Raw genomic sequence first — 17,898 nt, forward strand, 5'->3', positions numbered from 1 at the left:
TACAGCAGCTCTTATGTTCTTCTATGGGCACTGCTCACCCCAAAGCCTGTGCCTGGAAGCTACAGATGCCTGGGGCCTGTGTTTCAGCAACACAAGAAAAGCATGGAAGAAGTCCCACTGTGCTCCTGCATTGTACCAGGCTGCTCCCCCAGCCAGGACCTGCCTGGCCACTCCCGGGCTCCTGCCAGGCTCAGGCAGGGGTGGGTTTTGCCACTGTGTGCAGGGAGCCGGCGGCTTTCCTCCTCCGGGGTGGGGCAGGGACAGAAAGGCTCCTGCTTCCACCTGGGCAGGAGGGTTTGCCCAAGGGTCAGGAGAGGTTGAATTCATTTACACACCACTCACCACTTGTTTTCTGACCTCTGCAGCCCCTTTGTGAGCCCTGGCCCATGCTTGTTTATATGAGCCTTGGCTATTGTACGTGAGTCAGGCTTAGCTGTTCTTCTTAAAAGCTGTCCCCAAAATGAGATTTACTTCTAAGAAATAACAAAGCCCAGGCAGGCACTCATACCTTCTTCATCATTTCTGGGGTTTTGATTTCTTTTTAAATGACCTCTAAAGTATTTTCCCATTAAAGCAAGGTCTATTTTTAAGATACCAATGTCATCTAATTAGTCATTTTGCACAAGAGGCACATCTGACTGGAATTTATGCTCTTTTTATCCCCTTTTAGCAGATACGCAATTTTTTCTACCAGTGAGTAAGATGGGGTCTCTTAGTCTCTCAATCTCTACTTTCTTTTTTTTCTCTTTTACCTCATCTCCCCTCTCAGATGCTGGAAGCGAGAACAGTAGAGTCTGTGCAGCCCCATTTCACAGATTGTCTGACTCATGGCACAGGAGCTAAGAAGTAATGCACTCTGAAATCAAGAAGGTACACTTAAAGGAAAAAGAAAAAAAAATATATAAATATTTCAAATCTATTTTAGACACTTTCATCTGTTACTTCTATTTCTGTCTATGTTGTCTTATGCTTATTGTCCTCTCAGAATGAGTTTCCAGTGTAAAAATATGAGTTTCATAATGTCAGACCATGAAGGTAACTCACAGCTTGATTTCTGCCCCAATCACATAAAGGATAGTGCTATTCCTTTACTGAGCTGTCACAGCTGTGTGAGCATAAATTTTCAGGGGAAAATAATGCAGATCTTCCATCAAAATAATCAGAAATAGAAACCAGAACAGGGAAGAAAACATAGGTTTGCCCAGTTTAAGTGCCTTCAAGATCTTATGGTTGATTCAGAAGAGTTAGTTCAAGCGCAGAGCACACAGGTCACATCTGGCATCCTTGTGCTGAGAGGCCATGTATCCAAATCCCTGTGATGTGTCCTTTTTGCTTACAGACTTCTAGACACAGCAGCAGCAAAAACATTGAGAAAGAGAGAAATCAGGCAGAGCACATCTGTGTATGCATTGCTTTTTCCTTGAGGTTGCCTACCTATACATAAGACTGCTGACTGCTGTACAGCGAGGTGTGCGCTGCAGGGCAGTCATCCCATCTGGGGATAAACCCCCAAGCCCGAGGGGGAAGCCTGGTCCCTGTCCCAGAGCTGTAGTCCCTCTGCATTCTTGTCAGAAAGCACAGGACATGAGGTTTTACTTCTGACCTCTTATTACAGAGGGTTGCTTTCACTTGAACAGAAGTCAGTGGGCATCTGTATGTGTGAGAGGCAGAAATCTGCTCCTGTTCCCAGTCACTGGGGATCAGCTTGTGGACACAGTCTCCTAGGGAAAGTGAGAGAGAAGCCCTATAAAGAAACTAGGCATGGTGGGCCCCTTCACCTGCTCCATTTTTGGAGTGGTTCCTCACTACCCAGCCATTTTGTGAGACAGCCACATGCTCCCCAACAAGGCTGGCACACACACAGCTGCTGGCTCAAAGCAGCCTTTGCTACATGACTCGTAGAGGATGCAGGTAAATATCGCAGATAAAAACAGGCAAGCTTGCTTTGACCATGCTAGCCAAGAGGCAAGCTAAAAGCCAATGAAATTGTTCCAGGAAAAAGAAAGAAAAGAAAAGCTTAATCTTAGTAAAAATATAGTCCCTGAGCACTGGCAGGGTCAGGGTCAGGTTGGGTTACACGTTGTATAAGTCCCCGTTATACAAGCCAAGGCAGGGCAGAGGCTTTCCCAGGACTATTCAATCCTCCTTTCTCCTGCTCAGTTTCACTGTTTCTCCCTCATTCCTTCCTTCTCACTATCCCTTCTTCTGGTGCTTGCTTGGACATCGAACAGGTCAGTCCAAGTGCTTCCATCGCTGTGAGTTAGAAGATCACACAAATCACTTCCTCTTTGAATAAAATATGACTGTGGGAGCCCATGAGGGGGCCTAAATTGCTCATGTGAGTGCCAGCAATAAAGGCAGCTGCTTCTCTGTGTAGCAGAAAAAATAAGCGTATTATGCAGTAGGAACTCAGCCTGCTGTAACACAGAGTGACCAGAGCCCAGGGGCTAAATGCAAGCATCATTTAGATCTGTGCAGTTTGCACAACAACAGCGAACAGTGCTGAAGGGGCTCCAGATAACTAAGAAAAAACACACAAGTATTCCACAGAAACATGACTCTTACTATTCCTCCAGTTTAAACCAGCTGCTGAGGCCAGTGTGTTCCCCTTGAAGCATGCATGTTCCTTTTGGGGCACTCCATCATATTCAACTTCAGGTTCTGTTTTTCCAATAGAAAGTGTCATATCAGTGACAATATCTTTGCCAACACTCACATGCCCTTTTTTTGCATGCCAGCACTCACCCTTCAGGCAGATAGATGTTCTGAAAGCATCTTCAGATTTGGGGCTGGTTTTTTTTTTAATGGAGCAATGCAAAGTAGGGCTGCTTCCCCTAACAGACTTCCAGAGTGCATTTTCTCCTACAGTAACAGCTTCCTTCAGTCCCTCAACTCTCTCATTACCAGATCACTTTTGATTCTGTTTTCTGATCACCTGGACAAAAGCAGCATTCACCAGAAATAGCATGCACTTTCCAGAGTGAGAACCACCACCTGCATTTGAAAACCTGCTCCAGCACAGTGCAAATGCACTATATTCTTTTATAATTTCTACATGTTTAAGTAATTGCTCTCAACTCAGCACACATCTGCAACACTTTGAAACCCATCTCTCTGGGTTTGATATTCTAAGTTTGACTCCAAGACCCCAAAAAGCTGCTGAAATGTGCTGGCAACTCATCATATTCTTCCAAAGCAAAAGAAACATAATGTAGTACTGCAAACAGAAAATTCATTGCAATTTTGAGAACTATGGAGAATATACAGATGCCCCAGCAAATACAACTTCCTTCTTAATCAACAAGAAGGGAAGGTAATCATCAAAACCAGAGTTTTCATGACAGAGGGAAAGAACAAAACAGTAATCTTAGCCCACTGAAAACCCAGTGGAAATTTGCCACTGTAGCAGGAAGAGAAGAACACACAGTTTTACCTGGAAACTGAAGAGCTTAAACTTTTCAGACCCGCCCAGTATTATGCAAAAGAACAGACTTTCTATTATACATTACACAATACCGGACAGGTGTATAATGCCTGTACTCTCACTTCCCTGTCTCCTTCTACAAACTCCTTTGAAAGCCTTCTGTCTGTACCACATCTATCTTGGGACTCTTCCTTGCAAAGCCAAGATGCCTGCTGTTTTTTGATGCAGCACAGTAATTTGCTATTCTTTGAAATGCTTGAAAAAAGTTTTTTGAATGAAGTCCAAAGAAATATTCTGATTGCCAGTGGCTGTTCTCTCTGTCTTAACCTAGATCAGTTTGACATAAGCCATTTATTTCACAGTTAACCCCAGAAAAATCCTGAAGGGAGTATAAATTTGTGCATTAATCCTGCTCACTGGTTTGGTTCCACTTAGGTTTGTATGAAGGAGGTGCCACGTTGCAACTCTCCAACCCCTATTTACCATTCCAAATGCTTTAACCAAACACCATTCGGGAAGCCTTCTGGGAAGCCAACACAAACTCGTTATTGCAGAGCAGAGAAAGTCACACCACTGTAAGTGCTGAGCATTACAACGAAATATAAAGCAGCATTAAAGTTGCTCCGTGCTTAATGCAGCGGTTTAAGCAGCTAATCTTGTTTCGGTTGAATGGCATGTTCATTACAGCAAATAAATCAGTAATGTGTAGGATTATTGAAGAGGAAAGACATATTAAACCAGTTTAGGGCATCATATTGATTTTTTAATTTTTTTTTTTAGTGTCTGATTTAGCTTGGCGTTTTTCAACAGTCAGTTCTAATAAATGCTTGTATAGCACAGATTAAGCAGGTGGGAACACTGCCCAGAAAGAGTATTACGAATAACTTAATGCACTGGTTTAATTGCAGCAATCCATGATACTTACTGTGCTGGCACCAGAGGAGAATTTTCAGTATTAAAAGTTAAAAATTCAACTGAGCTACTAGCGAGTATCTTTCTTTTAATAATTATTTGGAAAAAATTTCCATTATTTTCACCTCAGATAGGAGCAGAGGAAGATTAGAGCTCATGTAATTATTTAACTTATTTCTACCACAACTAATTAAGTTATTGTTAAAAAATAATTAGCATTTACTTGACACAACTTTGTCTCTCTGACACAGCAAAACATTGCAGCAGTGTCCCTGCTGTCCTTGTGCTCGGTCAGCCCTATTCTGCTTAGTCCCCTTGGCAACCATGATGCACAGAAGTGAAAAAGCCCAAACCTAGCTCATACTTCCAGCAACAGGCTCCCCTCAAAGCTATACTCTAGAGTATCCCCATATTCCTTCCCCACAGCGCCAGCTCCCTAGCACTATCCTTGCCACAGTTCAGAGCAGATGCTGGAGGAAACCAGTTTGGAGCAGCACCAACTTTCCAGCAGAGCAAAAGCATTGAAGCTGCTGCCATAGCAGAAGAAGATGCTGGTCTGACAGCTCCCTAAGCCCACACCCAGTCCTGGGTACAGACCATGCCAGGCACACTCTGAAAGGCCAGCAGAGATGCTGGTAACCTTTTCTGAGTGCAGGTGTTTGATACAGATATCACACAACCGATTGCAGTCACTGATCACATCACCTCCTGTTTTCTTCCTTTCCATGTTATTTTTGCCTTAGATTAGGTTAGGATCTCCAGGATAGCAACTGCACTTCAACTTTCAGCACAACACAAGGTTATTGTTGCACATAAATCAGCCTGGCTGCCTCCAGCAAGTAGCAACAGACACCCATCACAATGCTGGGAGAAGCAACACTCCAGAGAAGCTGCAGAATTTAGTGGCTATGCTCTTCCAGTGTGTAACTTTTCACTCTGGCAAAGATACAGAATGCGCATCCTGCACAAACTTAATGAAGGTCAGGCTAAAAAAGCTTACATCAGTCCCAGAGGGAAAATTCACAATGAAATATGAACAAAAATTGGTAAGTTACCCATCCATTCTGATTAGGAGTGCAGTGATTTTTCTAATCACACAGCTTATCATTCCAGAGGAACTCTATATTCAGGGCACGAAAACTAAGGTAGAAATTAGCAGAAACACAAGATTTGACGGTACTTGATTATCTGGACAGAAAGCACCAGAAACAAAACATTAGGAAACTGAAGCCATTTTGTGATTATAGCAGTTATTTAATGAAGATGCAAAAAGCAGCCATTACACAAAAAAAAAAAAAAAAAAAAAAAAAAAAAATTTTTGGTTTCTTTTAAAGAAGTCCCTTGTTTAGTGCTAAACAGGAGTCCTCACTCAGCTCAAAATAGAACAGGAGCTTTGTAAAGAACCTTTGAACCAGGATTATTTCAACACCATCACACAATCCGGGTCCCCTCCCAGAAGAAAGCAGCTGCTTTTAACTCAGAAGCAAGTCCCTGTTGTCATCCTGTGCAGGCATCCCGCCACAGACCAGTGGGGGACTCAGGCTCAGCCGCACTGCATCCATACCTTACAGTCCCCAGCCTCACTTCCACTGAGAAGCCAGAGCATCCCCCTTCCAGCTCAGTTGCCATCAAGGTCCCCTTCATATCCTCTTTTCTCAGGATCTTTCAACCACCTGAGCACTTCAGCAGCCTCTCCCTGTGTGTGCTTACAGACCCCCATTTCCACACTCACATACTCTCTGAACCTCTGCTGCACTCATCAGTTGAACCCTCTGCTCTTCCCACTTGCCCTTTTCCTGTGCCGATTCCCTTTCAAGTTTCTCTCCCAAGCATACAGGCAGCCAGAACCACGCCGGATCGCGATTCCTCCCGCCTTCCTGGAAGTGCCTTGCAAGAGACACGCCGAGATTTTAATTTGCCTTTGCGCTACCCGCATCCCACCAGCAGAGCACAAGGCCTCTGCCATCAGGCGAGACACCCGACTCTCCATAGTGAGGCACTGCACTGCTGCTTTTTAAACCCTGCAGCCCAGCAGCGATCCAACAGGGTGCCTGCTGAAGCTGTAAGTGTCAGTGCCGGCAACCAAAAGCCTTCCCACAAAGTCAGCAAGTTAACCCCACCAGCCTTACTTCTGCACGCTCACCCATGAGACTCAGTTGCCACTAACACGAGCCTTTCCATAGAGTTCAGGAAGCTTCGACAAAGCTGAAACTCCACCCTCTCAGCAGTTGCCGTTCCGTAACTCAGCACAGCACTGCTTTGAAAACATCTTTCTGGTGCTGTTTTCCTACAAACAGCATAATGAAGAATAATAAGCAGGTGCTTCTGAACACAAACCCAGAACACCAGGAGTATAAAACTACTACAGATGAAGCAATTAAGTAACCACACTGTTCACTGTTTACTGACAATCTTTATTAGAGCTGACTTTGCACGTTTCCTAGTAAGTATAAATATGAATCAAAGTGCTACCCCCCACAGTAAGAAGTCTTTATTTCCACAAAAAAGATACAAACAACCAGTATTTCAAATTTTATGCTATTTAATACACATAATACCAAAAAGGCAAAAAATAAAGATGGAAGACTAGCAGCAAAAAAGAATTCTATTTCTCTTTCAACAGTCTGTGTGCTTCCACATTTCTCTAGCAAATAGAGTATAAAGAGAATTCAATCAATTTATATATGAAATACCCTGCCAAAAATATAACACTGTGTAAAGAAAGTTAACAGTAGAAAGTTGGGGGAGGAAGGAGAAAAAAAAAAAAAAAGGAAAAAATAGTAGCTGTAACATTAAAAATCTCAAGTGTAAACTTTGCTGCTACTTTAAAATCAAAAACAACAAAAGTCACATGAGTATTTCCGTTTGGCTTAGGAGCCAGGAAAATAAGAAAAGCTGATTTTTTTTTTTTTAAAGTGCTTAACCACCATATCCAAAAGTAATGACTTCAGACCTACTTAACATGAATGTGCTCAAAAAGCCACCGCTTACAGTATAAAAGCTGTCATTCTGAAATGCTGCACATACAAACTGGCTTTATCTGCACGAATGAAAGATTCCTTTGAACAGCTCTCAATCATATGATGTCCCAAATCAATGTAATGCTATTAGAGCAGGCAGCTGAATAAGTACCAGAAAGTTGAAGTTAAAGAATAATAGAAGTAAAAAATAATATTTTTTTCTTAAAAGGCAGCATGCGTCTCCCAGCCGAACGAAAGCACTGTTATGCAATAAGCGAGAGAAACAGAGTTTTATACCATTGTTGTAAACTACCTAACACAAAGTGACTGCTGATCTAGTAATTCACATGTTAAACACAGGGACATAGATACTTCTTTCTGATAAAACACAAAAAGGCAATCATGTGGGTGGGACCAATTGCTAACACCGTATTTTACTTATTATTAAACATACTGTGTAATAAACTTGTTAAACTTGACTTCAAAACCAACAGTATGTCCTAACAGAAAAAAAAACCCCAATGATTTGAAGAGCTTTAGGATTGTTTTGTTACACTGTTATATATTTATTTGAGCCTTAGTGCAAAGGAAAAATTCAACATTATAGGCTCCAAAGCAAATCAAATAAATACAACTATTTCATGGGACATTTGATGGACATCAGACACAGATTCCAAGAGAAATTTAATTTTTTTTAGCTGTAATGACCATTTTTTTATATCTCAAGGTTAGAAAATACATTTAAAAATTGGAGCAAAGACTCTGGCATTCATTAACCTCAGGTACAGCTACAAATAATTTCAACCCCACCTCTCCCAAATCAGAAATACAAGAAACAAACTGGACTGCCACTATTGCTACAGCCATTAAATTGTGCCCACAGCCTGACAGCAGCACCACCCATCCCCACAGTTATTGCACGAATTTCTCCATCAGCTTTGGAGTTCTGCAAGTTTGAATTTGTTTACATCCATCTATTTCACAGGAATAATATTTTTAAACTATTTCTTGAAAGTCATCAATTCCCAACACAGTATATTCATGTTCTTCAGAACAGTTTTTAAGTTAGTGAACCAGCAGGTTCTCTTACTGCTACAACACATTGCCTAGAAAACACAACTTTTACTCTACAAAGTTCCTGTAAACACCTCTGCATTAAGCCACAGCAAGCTCCAGACCAGGAAATTCAGCATCTCCAGTGACTTGACTTTACCTCACTTCTCCTCTACAAAAACATAAAAACCCCCAAAACATTAGAATTAAAAAGGACAGGAAATCGCATAAATAAACAGGGAGTGAAACCTTGTTACCCAAGCAGACATGTAAAATTAGCCTCTGAAAATGTAAGATTTGAAAAGCAATTATTTTAGTGGTTAAAGTGTGGATAAGACTAAATAATAATAATAATACCAGTTTCAGAGAGAACAATACTGTAGCCATCAATGATTACTATTCAAGTCCAGCACTGGCAGTTGTGCTGCTTTTGTTGCCATTTTAAACACTATATATTATCACTTTCTCTGCATATTTCATGCCTCTTTTTTAACAGATGCCAGCAGCATGACTTTTCAGTGCTATAGGAAAGATGGGAACTTTTTAAAAGGGTTCCTTCCATCTCAAGTCTTAATATTATGTGGAATTAAAAATAATGTTTTAAGCAGAAACATCAAACATTATTTCAAATCTTGTCTATCAAAATCACCTCAAAAATATTCAAAATCTCAGGTTTTTGTGGAACAAATATAGGAAAATACCATGCAAGAAAAGTGTAGCTATTCTATTGATGTGAAGTACAAAAGCTTAGAAACAGAAAAACACCAGCTTCAGCCTGAGACTGGAAAAAAAACACCACAGATTTTTCAAAACCAGAGTCCATACAGTGTCACACAGCCCTGCCTTGTCATGTTTGTTAATATCCTCGCTTAGAAGTCAGACAGCATTTTGTTTAACTTGTGTTGCTCTGTATCATTACACTAAACCATAATTAACTCCTCTTTTGTGCCGGCCTCATTCCAACACAATTGTACCCACTGTATACCAGCAGCAGTTCTCAGGTTTTGTTTTGCAGCTCAGCTGTATTTTTCTTGGATGTTCACAAGACTGGCATTTGACTGGATGCGCTTGGCTAGAAAGGGAAAAATTATATGAAAATTAAACACAAAGAATTCCACAAAACTAGTCTCTCCACTCCCTCTATTTATCCGACACAGACTTGCAAACAGCTTTCTGTTCACGTCCAGAAACTTTAATGAAAAGATATGGCTGAAGCTCTTTACTACCCTTCTTCAGGGGACAGCAGCAGACTAATAGTTGCTATTAGCGCCGTCAGCACAGCTGCAGGCGGATCTGGCTGGGCCCCTCTCCCACAAGAGCCAAGCAAATCCCTGGCACCTCCCAACTCCAACAGTGAAATGCCAACACCACCACTTACGCAAAATGAGTATCCGTTTCTTCTGCTTTGAGTGAAGGAAGCTACTAAGATAAAAAACAATAGGTAGGAAGAGAATAAAGGATGAAACTGCAATCACTGGGACTGTATCACTGCAGGGAAGAGAACAGTTGAAAGTCCTGCTCCAAAGCTTCCGAGTGATGTTCATCTAAAAGGAAAACATAAGCAACCCATGAAAGCAAGCACGTGCATTTTTTCTGTGCAGCATGGCACGGCAAACACTCAGGCCTCAAGACATGCAAGCGTTCAAATATCACCTCAGGAAATTGCACTTGAACAGATCTCCCCCCAAAAGCAAGCAAATCCCTGGAAATGTTGAAACAGACTATTTAGATGGAGCCAAGATTTCACATCAAAACTTTTACAAGCTTCAAGAACATAACTATACTCAGATACATGTAGACATGGCCATATGCCTGTTTCCCAGAGAGCTCACTGACAGTCTGTGGAGACAGGGCTAATCCCATGCTTTTGACGAGCACTCCTTCAGCCCGGCCACTTAAACCCCACAATATACCAAAGCTCTTCCCAAACATATGTTGTCAATGCTGAGGATCCCTACAAGCAGGATCCCTTATTCCTGCTGTAATAAGGAATCAATTAATACACCAGCTAGAACAATAGCAGTAAATCCTCACATTAAAAGCCAGAAGATTAAGAGATTTATTTTTTTTTAATCCATCTCCTTCACAGTAACAAGAAATGAAAGTGCAGCTACTCAAACTGGAATGCACTCGGGAGATCAGGAGCTTCAGTCACGCTCCTGCGGCACTGCCTGAGGACAGGGCCCAGGAAGACAGCCCCACCAAGCACCTCCCACCACGGGACACCAGCCTGCCAAAGGCACGGCTGCCCCTACTGCCCCCTGCCCAAAGGAAAAGGCAATCCCTAGTAAGACAAGCACAAATGGCTCAGATTAATAAAGTGTATTAACAAACACTTACTGCATCTTCCACGTCGATACACAAATGTGCGGAGTGTGCAGATTCACCACCTTGCCTGTTCATCCTCTGCAGGTGGTTATACAGATCATTCAATTTTGTGTAGGTTTCGTTGCAGTTTTTACACACTTCCGTGTAGTTATTTGGTGACAGATCAATGGCTTGCCCCTAGGGTTATAAAACTGAATGAATGACAGTTTAAGGCATTACAAAAAAAAAAAATTGGTTTGATTTGTTAGGCTGCTACTGCTGAGCTACATTGACAGGGACAGGCTGTGCCATGCTAAGCAGTCCTTTCCATTTGTGGCCTTCAGCACTCCACGAACGCAATACAGGACATTTGAAAACAAAACTACAATCTCTGAAGATATTTCAGCCCAGTAATGGCTGTACCAGCTACCCACTGACCACTGGGTTAAGTTCTAGTTTAATCCCTCTAAGTTTTCAATAGGTCAGTCCACACTGCTCCTGACCAAGGCCTATAAAGACACATTTCCTAGAAAGCATTAAGAAAGAAGCAGACAGTTTCCTCAGAGATTATCCCATGCCCATTGAAGTAAACCCAATTTACTACTGAATGATCCTGAAATCTGGCCAGTTTCTGACTGAAATGGAATATGCCATTTCTTAGGCTATATAGGGCATTTTCTCTGAGGACATTACTACATTTATTTCACTAAGGAAGTTATATTGTCTTTGCAATATGGCCAACCTTTAACTACAAGTAATTTTAACAGTCAAAAGAAATGTTACAAGAATTAAAGGCAGCTGGTCCTTCTGAGCTAGTCCATATTATCAAAAGGATATTTAAAGATTGAATTTCTATGTAAAAAAGACAACAATTCTACGAAGCAAGAGAGACCTACAGCATGCAGACATGCTGGTTTTTACTACGTAATTATCAACTATTGTGAATTCAGAAATTTTGATGTGAAGTAGCATTGCAATTACATACAAAATGAAGTCAAGGTGAGTATCAATTAGAATTAATTTTAGGCACTCAGTCTGTAAACAACTGCATTTTACTGATCATGGATTTATCTGCCTACAATTCACAAACTCAGCAGCAGTTTATTTGCCTGGTCTGCATCTGCAGTTTATTCAACATAAATAAAATTTTTGTAGCAGTTAGAGGATTTGGTGCTTCTCTTAAGTACACAGCATAAATACCTGGAGGTTATGTTCAAAACATGTCAAAGATTTATTGAATAAATCCAGGAATTCTTCAGTAGAATTTGATAATCCCTCACTGTTATTCTTTAAACAATCTGTTGAAAAGAAAGAAATACATCAGAATATTTTAATTTCGAACATTTCCACAGCCAGCAAGCCCCAGACACTCCACTCCTGCTAAAAGAGCTCTCAACTATAAAGGACAGGTCTAGTCAACACTGCAGTTTCCGTATCTGCCTGCCATTGATATCTCAGACCTGCTGACCTAATGCTTCATCGAGAACACATTTCAGAATTAATTGGCCTTGATTAAGTGAAAGATGAAGACTATCATCAAGTGCTTTCTGAAGAGGGAGACTGAATTATCTTTGGACTTCGAGATAAAACAAGACATTACTTTTATTTCCTAGCCCACAAATCTGGCTTTGCCCAGCAACAGTAACAGCCATTTTGCAGAAGCAGAAGCACCAGCAGAGGAGATGAAATGGAGAGCACCCAGGAAACAGTTAGACCATGAACACACCAGTAGAAATCACAGCGTAATTATTATTCTTTAAGACAAGAGCTGAGCTTTTTACCAGCCTTGAGGGAACTCTGGGGCTTTTCTCCCAGTCATGGGCTCAACCCCATGTTACTGCTTCCATCCGTCCTACCCTACTTCAGGTGCTCTAATCAGACAGACCTTTAAAAACAACAGTATTTGGGGAATTTAGGAGTTCAGCAACAGCACTGTGAGAGCAAGCCAACATCCTATAAAATTCTCCTGAAAGTAGTAAGCACCACCAGTAGTTTTCCAACAGACTACTGCCCTCAGATTTTGACCCTTACAAAAGAAAACACTCTCGGGGTGGCTATAGTTCGGGATTTGTGTGTCATCTACCGGCTGCATTCAAATAAACACATACAATTCAGATCTGTGCACATTTTAGGGGCTACGTCATCACAGTAGCACGAGAGCTACAGAACAAGTCACGTACTTGCGCAGTTGGCTGCCTCCCAGGTTTCATTGAAGAACTCCGAAAGGGTCACAACTATCTGCAGCCTGTCTGAGGTCAAGATGCTTTTGGCACAATTGTGGCTCTCAGAGGAATTCTAGAAATAAAAGGAAACCAGAAAGGAAGCAAACAAGTGTTAAAAATACAAACGGAAATTTCTGAAATGTATTTTACACAAGCGCATCTAAAACAATCACAACACATCACATGGATATTTCTAGAAAAGGCAGAACAGAAGTGATGGAACAAAAATCTTCTGATCCTCCAATTCATACTGTGAGCAACACAGCTTACTGTACATAATCTCTGCAGATCTATTAGGGCTGCATGCAAGTCAGTCAAAAATACATGGCAAATAAAAATAACCAAAAAACCACCAAGCATACAGACAGGACTTTCTCTGCCAGGTGGCTTACATTCATCCATTCCTGGGCCATGGGCCTGGGAGCCAGCTCAAGGCATGTGCAGTCAGAGGAGAGGACAGGGTTGTTCTCATTAGACAGAAGGGATAGTTGAAGGAACTGAACCAGCAGACTGGCCTCAAACAAACCAAACCCAAGCAGAAACAGCCTCCAAAACCGCTGCACCAACATAGCCTATCAGCAGCAAACTCCGCCCCAGTGCAGCAACACCAGGAACAGAGTGCTCTGTGGAGCAGTGCCCATGCTCACTCTCCCAAGCATTTGACCAGGCCAGGCTCTCACCCTCCCCAGACACAGGTACCAAGCTCATCTGTCTTAGTGAGCCATTCAGTGCACCCCATCCTCAAAGCAGGCTCTGCCACAACTCTTAGAGCAATTTTTTTCTCTGGACCAAGCTCATAAAAAATGCACAGTGACTGTAAAAGCAGTTGCAGAATAAACAGGAAGTAGTCTGATCAGAATTCAGATACAGAACCATGACCTCCAGTCAGCTGACTCCTGTGCTCTAGCTCCTGGTGTCTGGCTGCCAAATTGACTTAAGCACTTCTCAAAATTGCCAAAGCTGCCAAAAGCCTCTTTGATAAGTGACGTGGGACATAGAAAAAAAAAATAATCTCTTTAATGAGAAACTTGTTCCTTACAGTGCTTTACAAGAGATCCAGTTTCTGCCTCTCTTTGTTAAAATGGGGAGGGGGGGATTAAATAAGAACTTTCCCTTGGAGGCTCAACTGCAGAAGTCAAATATTGCCACATCTGGTAACTCCCACGTTCACCCACTTTCATTTCTACTAAATTACAGATATGCAAGAATGTTGTTTATGCAGGAAACTCTGGCTGCTTCACAAAGGCTGTGACGCTTCCCCACCACCTGGGCTCATGAGTAGGAAAAAGCACTTTACCAAAACTGAATCACATAGACCTAAATCAGTCCTTAAATAAAGTTTGCCTGATTGATTCTTTAATTAGCCTGGTGAGGAGGATTTTGTATTTCAGAGATGTCCAAAACTTAAACTGGCTGCTCCCGTAACATTGCACTCTAACTACTGTTAAGATAGAAACATCAGATACCCGATTAATTGTAATCATGGACTGAGGTTGCAAGAGGCCACCTCTTTATTTACCTAGTTAGTTAATCCACATACAGAAGTAAAGCCAACAGATGTGTCTTCCAGACCATATAGTGGACAAGTCCTCCCAGGCTGCTAGTACTCAAGCACAGCAGCTGCAATGAGTTCATAAATATTCTAAGTACTGGAATATGTTTGGCAACCTAATCCTAGCCAAAATATCATGGCAAAAGTACCCAAGAGAATTACACACTCAGTTTTTCACTTTCCTACCTAGTCACTGGCATGAAACAGCTCCCGTAACAGAAACAAATAGAACAGACTACAAGTTTGCCAGCTAAAACATGAGACCACTGGCTACATATTTGCCCTGGAGAGGACAATTACCAAGGGAACATGCATGCACTCTTCCAATACAAGCACGGTGAGGGGAAGTAGGAAAACAACCCAAAACACTACCCAAAAGCAATACTGATACTTCTCTAATGACAGGAGACTGTGCAGTGAAATGGTCTGCAGGCCACCGTGGCCTCTGTTTATTGCCTGGGCTTGAAGAGTAGCAGATTTATTCTTGTCAATGGCAATTCTAAATCCTGGAATTCAGAAATCCCAGGACTGAAAGCACAATCCAGGGTACACACTGCCATAAACTTGCTCTCTGCCTGTTCTCTTACCATCATCACAGAACAAAGGCACTTTGGTCTGATTCACTAATGTCATCCTCACATCATCCCAGGAACTAACTTTTACAAATGGATCAACTCCATGAGAACACACAGAACAAGCCATGAACCCTGTGCAACACTAAGGAAAGGAGGGGGAAAAAAAAACAAAACAAGGCACGATCAAAGTCTGGAGGATGTAAACAGAAGACCCAGCTTCAGTCAAAGTTCTCCCAGCAGTAGGGTGCACTGACTCCAGCCAGTGCTCAGGCTTTCTACGCACACTCCCGTCAGCTTTGGAGCCAAGAACACTGTGACACGGCTCCTCACAAGATGATGTGCATCACTCGCCACAGCTTCACAGAGCACCAGTTTTCCGGGAAGTGCCAGGCAGCTAAGCTCTAGCAGCGTCCCCCATTAGTGCTAGACAACCTGAGAGCCATTGCTACATCAGCAAGAACAACTCAAGTTTTTCCACTCGCATAGCTTTCTCTGCAGGTGGAGCTCCTTGCCCCCAGCCATGCCAGGAGCTGGCTGCACGGACCGTGCTACAACAGAGCAGAAGGAGGCGGCCGTCTCCGGCAGCAGCGCTTCCCAAACACTCCCCGCCTCTGCCAAACTGCCCTGCGCACCCCGGCGAGGCTTTCAGCCTGCCTTCCCGAGGATGCCGCCGCCACCTGACGTGCTCTGGCACCGAACTCACAGGCCTGGAAGCCTAAAGGAAAGGGGCCAGGCCCCCAGCCCGCCCCGGCAGCCGCGCATCCCCCCCGCCCCCACGGACGCACCCCGACGGCGCGGGCGATGCTGCCGTACTGTGCGAGCAGGCGGCGGTAGTGGCCGTGGCAGCCCTGGCACAGCCGCACCGGGCGGGCGCGCCGGCCCAGGCAGCCCGTCAGCGCCGCGCTGCCCTCCGCGAAGGCGGCCAGGAGGCTGCGGCACTCGGGCTCCAGCTCGGGCAGGTCGCCGGGCAGCCCCGCGTCCCACAGCTCCTCCCACAGCTCTTCCGCCAGCTCCAGCGCCGGGGTCCGGCGCGGCCCCACGGCGGCGGCGAGGCCGAGGAGGGTGAGCGCCAGCGCCGGCAGCAGCACCCGGCGGAGGCACCGCGGCGGCGCCATGGCGGCCGCGCCGAGGAACCGGAAGCGCCGTGCCGGGAAAGAGCCGGCCCCCGCCGCGGGGCGCCGCCGCTCATTGGCCGAGGTGGGGCGGGGGCGGGGCAAGGGCCGGGGCCGGGGCGGGGACTCATCCCGGGGCCTCCTCCGGGGGCTCCTCCCGGGGCAGGGCGAGGCTGGCCGCGGCTCGTCCCGGGACACGGGCTGTGCCTGTGCCCGTGGGCTGTACCTGCCTCGGACGCATCCTGCTCCGCGGGGAGCGCGGTTTCTGTGCCGTGCGTTTCATCCAGGTAATACTCTCTTCATCCGAGAAAGGGTTTAAATAGTATCTGTCTTGTGGAAGTGACTTTAAAACATGCTGAAATACAGCAACAATTTAAGGACAAAAATCCCCCAAACAGAGAAAAAAATTGTGGTGGAGAAATAAACTGCAGCTTCTGCAAACAAAGTATTTCCCACGTTTTATCTGAAGCTGGACACCTTTGTTGGCATCTGGCTCCAAACTTCCCCGTGGCCAACTCTGAATAAAACCACAGCCACCAAAGGCAAACTCTTCTCAGAGCGGGAGGAGTGAGTACAGCAGTGGGTAGCCCCTCACCGGGGGTTGAGGTGCCAGGATATCTGATAACTCTGTCTGGCAGGACCTTGATCCCGTGCCCGTTCCTTCTAACTCAAGCTCTTTTCAGCCATTTCCATGGACTTCTCACCGAGTCTGGGGTTTGTAGCGCTCTGGTATGACACACATCAGAGAAACAAAGCGGGGCCCTGCAATTCCATAGCATGGTGCCTTCAGGAATAGCAGAGCCAAGCAGGAATGGCCCCATCCGTTTTTTGCAGCCGATTCAGTGCTGCACACATGGCAGCGGTGATGGGACACAGTGCTGGCCAACAGTGCCGTGACAGTCATGCCAGCTGCTGGGAATTCAGGACTGTTTGAAGTGGCTCCCAGAGCAACTGGTTGTACCCACCAGCACCGTGTCACCTGGCCCACCTGGTGCTGGCTTGTGCCAGTCATGCAGTAAACGTCACGGCATGGAACTATCCAAGACAGATTTATGAAAACACAGAAGTAAATGTGGTGATAAAGATGCCATCAACAGGCAAGGAGCACCCAACGCAGAGGATCTGACTTCTCTGAGTGTCCTGAATGCCTCAGCTCTGAAGAACTGGCTTTCAAAGCAAGGAATGAAACAAATGAAAACCACATCATGAGTACGACACAGACAAATGCCGGAGTGTGGTCAAAAATGTACCACGTTGCCTGTACTTGCAAATGACCAGAGCGAGGGCCCTGGTTTGGGTGCTGGACCTTCCCTGAGCCCTGCTGCCCAGTCTCCAGGCAGGTCCCACCGAGGTTTTGTCCAAGGCCAGGCAATACCTTCTCGCACAGCGCCTGTTGGTTTGGAGATCGCGTCTAGCAAGGCTACTACGTGGAAGCCTGAGGCTGGTTAGCAGGATGCGTGTGCCCAGGTAGCCCTGGCACCAGAAGATTGTCACCCTTCCGTGGCTCCCTAGCAAGGGTGCCGCCAAAACACCGAGAAACCCTGGGGCGGCGGCGCTGCCGGCACCAAGCCAGCACCCGCAGCCCTACGACGGGGACCGGGACCGCTTGCCGCTCCTAAGCCACCCTCGGGCCAGCCGGCATCCACAGAGCCCCGTTTGCCCGAGCCGGGAGCGGGGTGTCCCTGCAGTGCGGGGTGTCCCTGCCGTGCGGGGTGTCCCTGCCGTGCGGGGCGGCCCGGGGCTGGACGGGGCGGCACGGCCGGGCTGCCCGCATCCCCCCG

At 44.9% G+C, this 17,898-nt stretch overlaps 1 protein-coding gene across 1 annotated transcript; it reads right to left on the reverse strand.

Moving 5' to 3' along the window:
• Nucleotides 1–6,729: 6,729 nt before the first annotated feature.
• OSTM1 (osteoclastogenesis associated transmembrane protein 1) lies at nt 6,730–16,150 on the reverse strand. The gene is made up of 6 exons (XM_048298748.1): nt 15,791–16,150; nt 12,837–12,951; nt 11,857–11,954; nt 10,690–10,854; nt 9,728–9,893; nt 6,730–9,421 (listed from the first exon to the last, which is right to left on the reverse strand). Exons 1-6 carry the CDS (start codon nt 16,118–16,120, stop codon nt 9,366–9,368), a joined length of 930 nt encoding a protein of 309 aa, XP_048154705.1. The 5' UTR covers nt 16,121–16,150; the 3' UTR covers nt 6,730–9,365.
• Between the last annotated feature and the right edge of the window lie 1,748 nt (nt 16,151–17,898).

Source organism: Corvus hawaiiensis, chromosome 3, assembly GCF_020740725.1.
Source record: "Corvus hawaiiensis isolate bCorHaw1 chromosome 3, bCorHaw1.pri.cur, whole genome shotgun sequence".
NCBI lineage: Eukaryota > Metazoa > Chordata > Aves > Passeriformes > Corvidae > Corvus > Corvus hawaiiensis.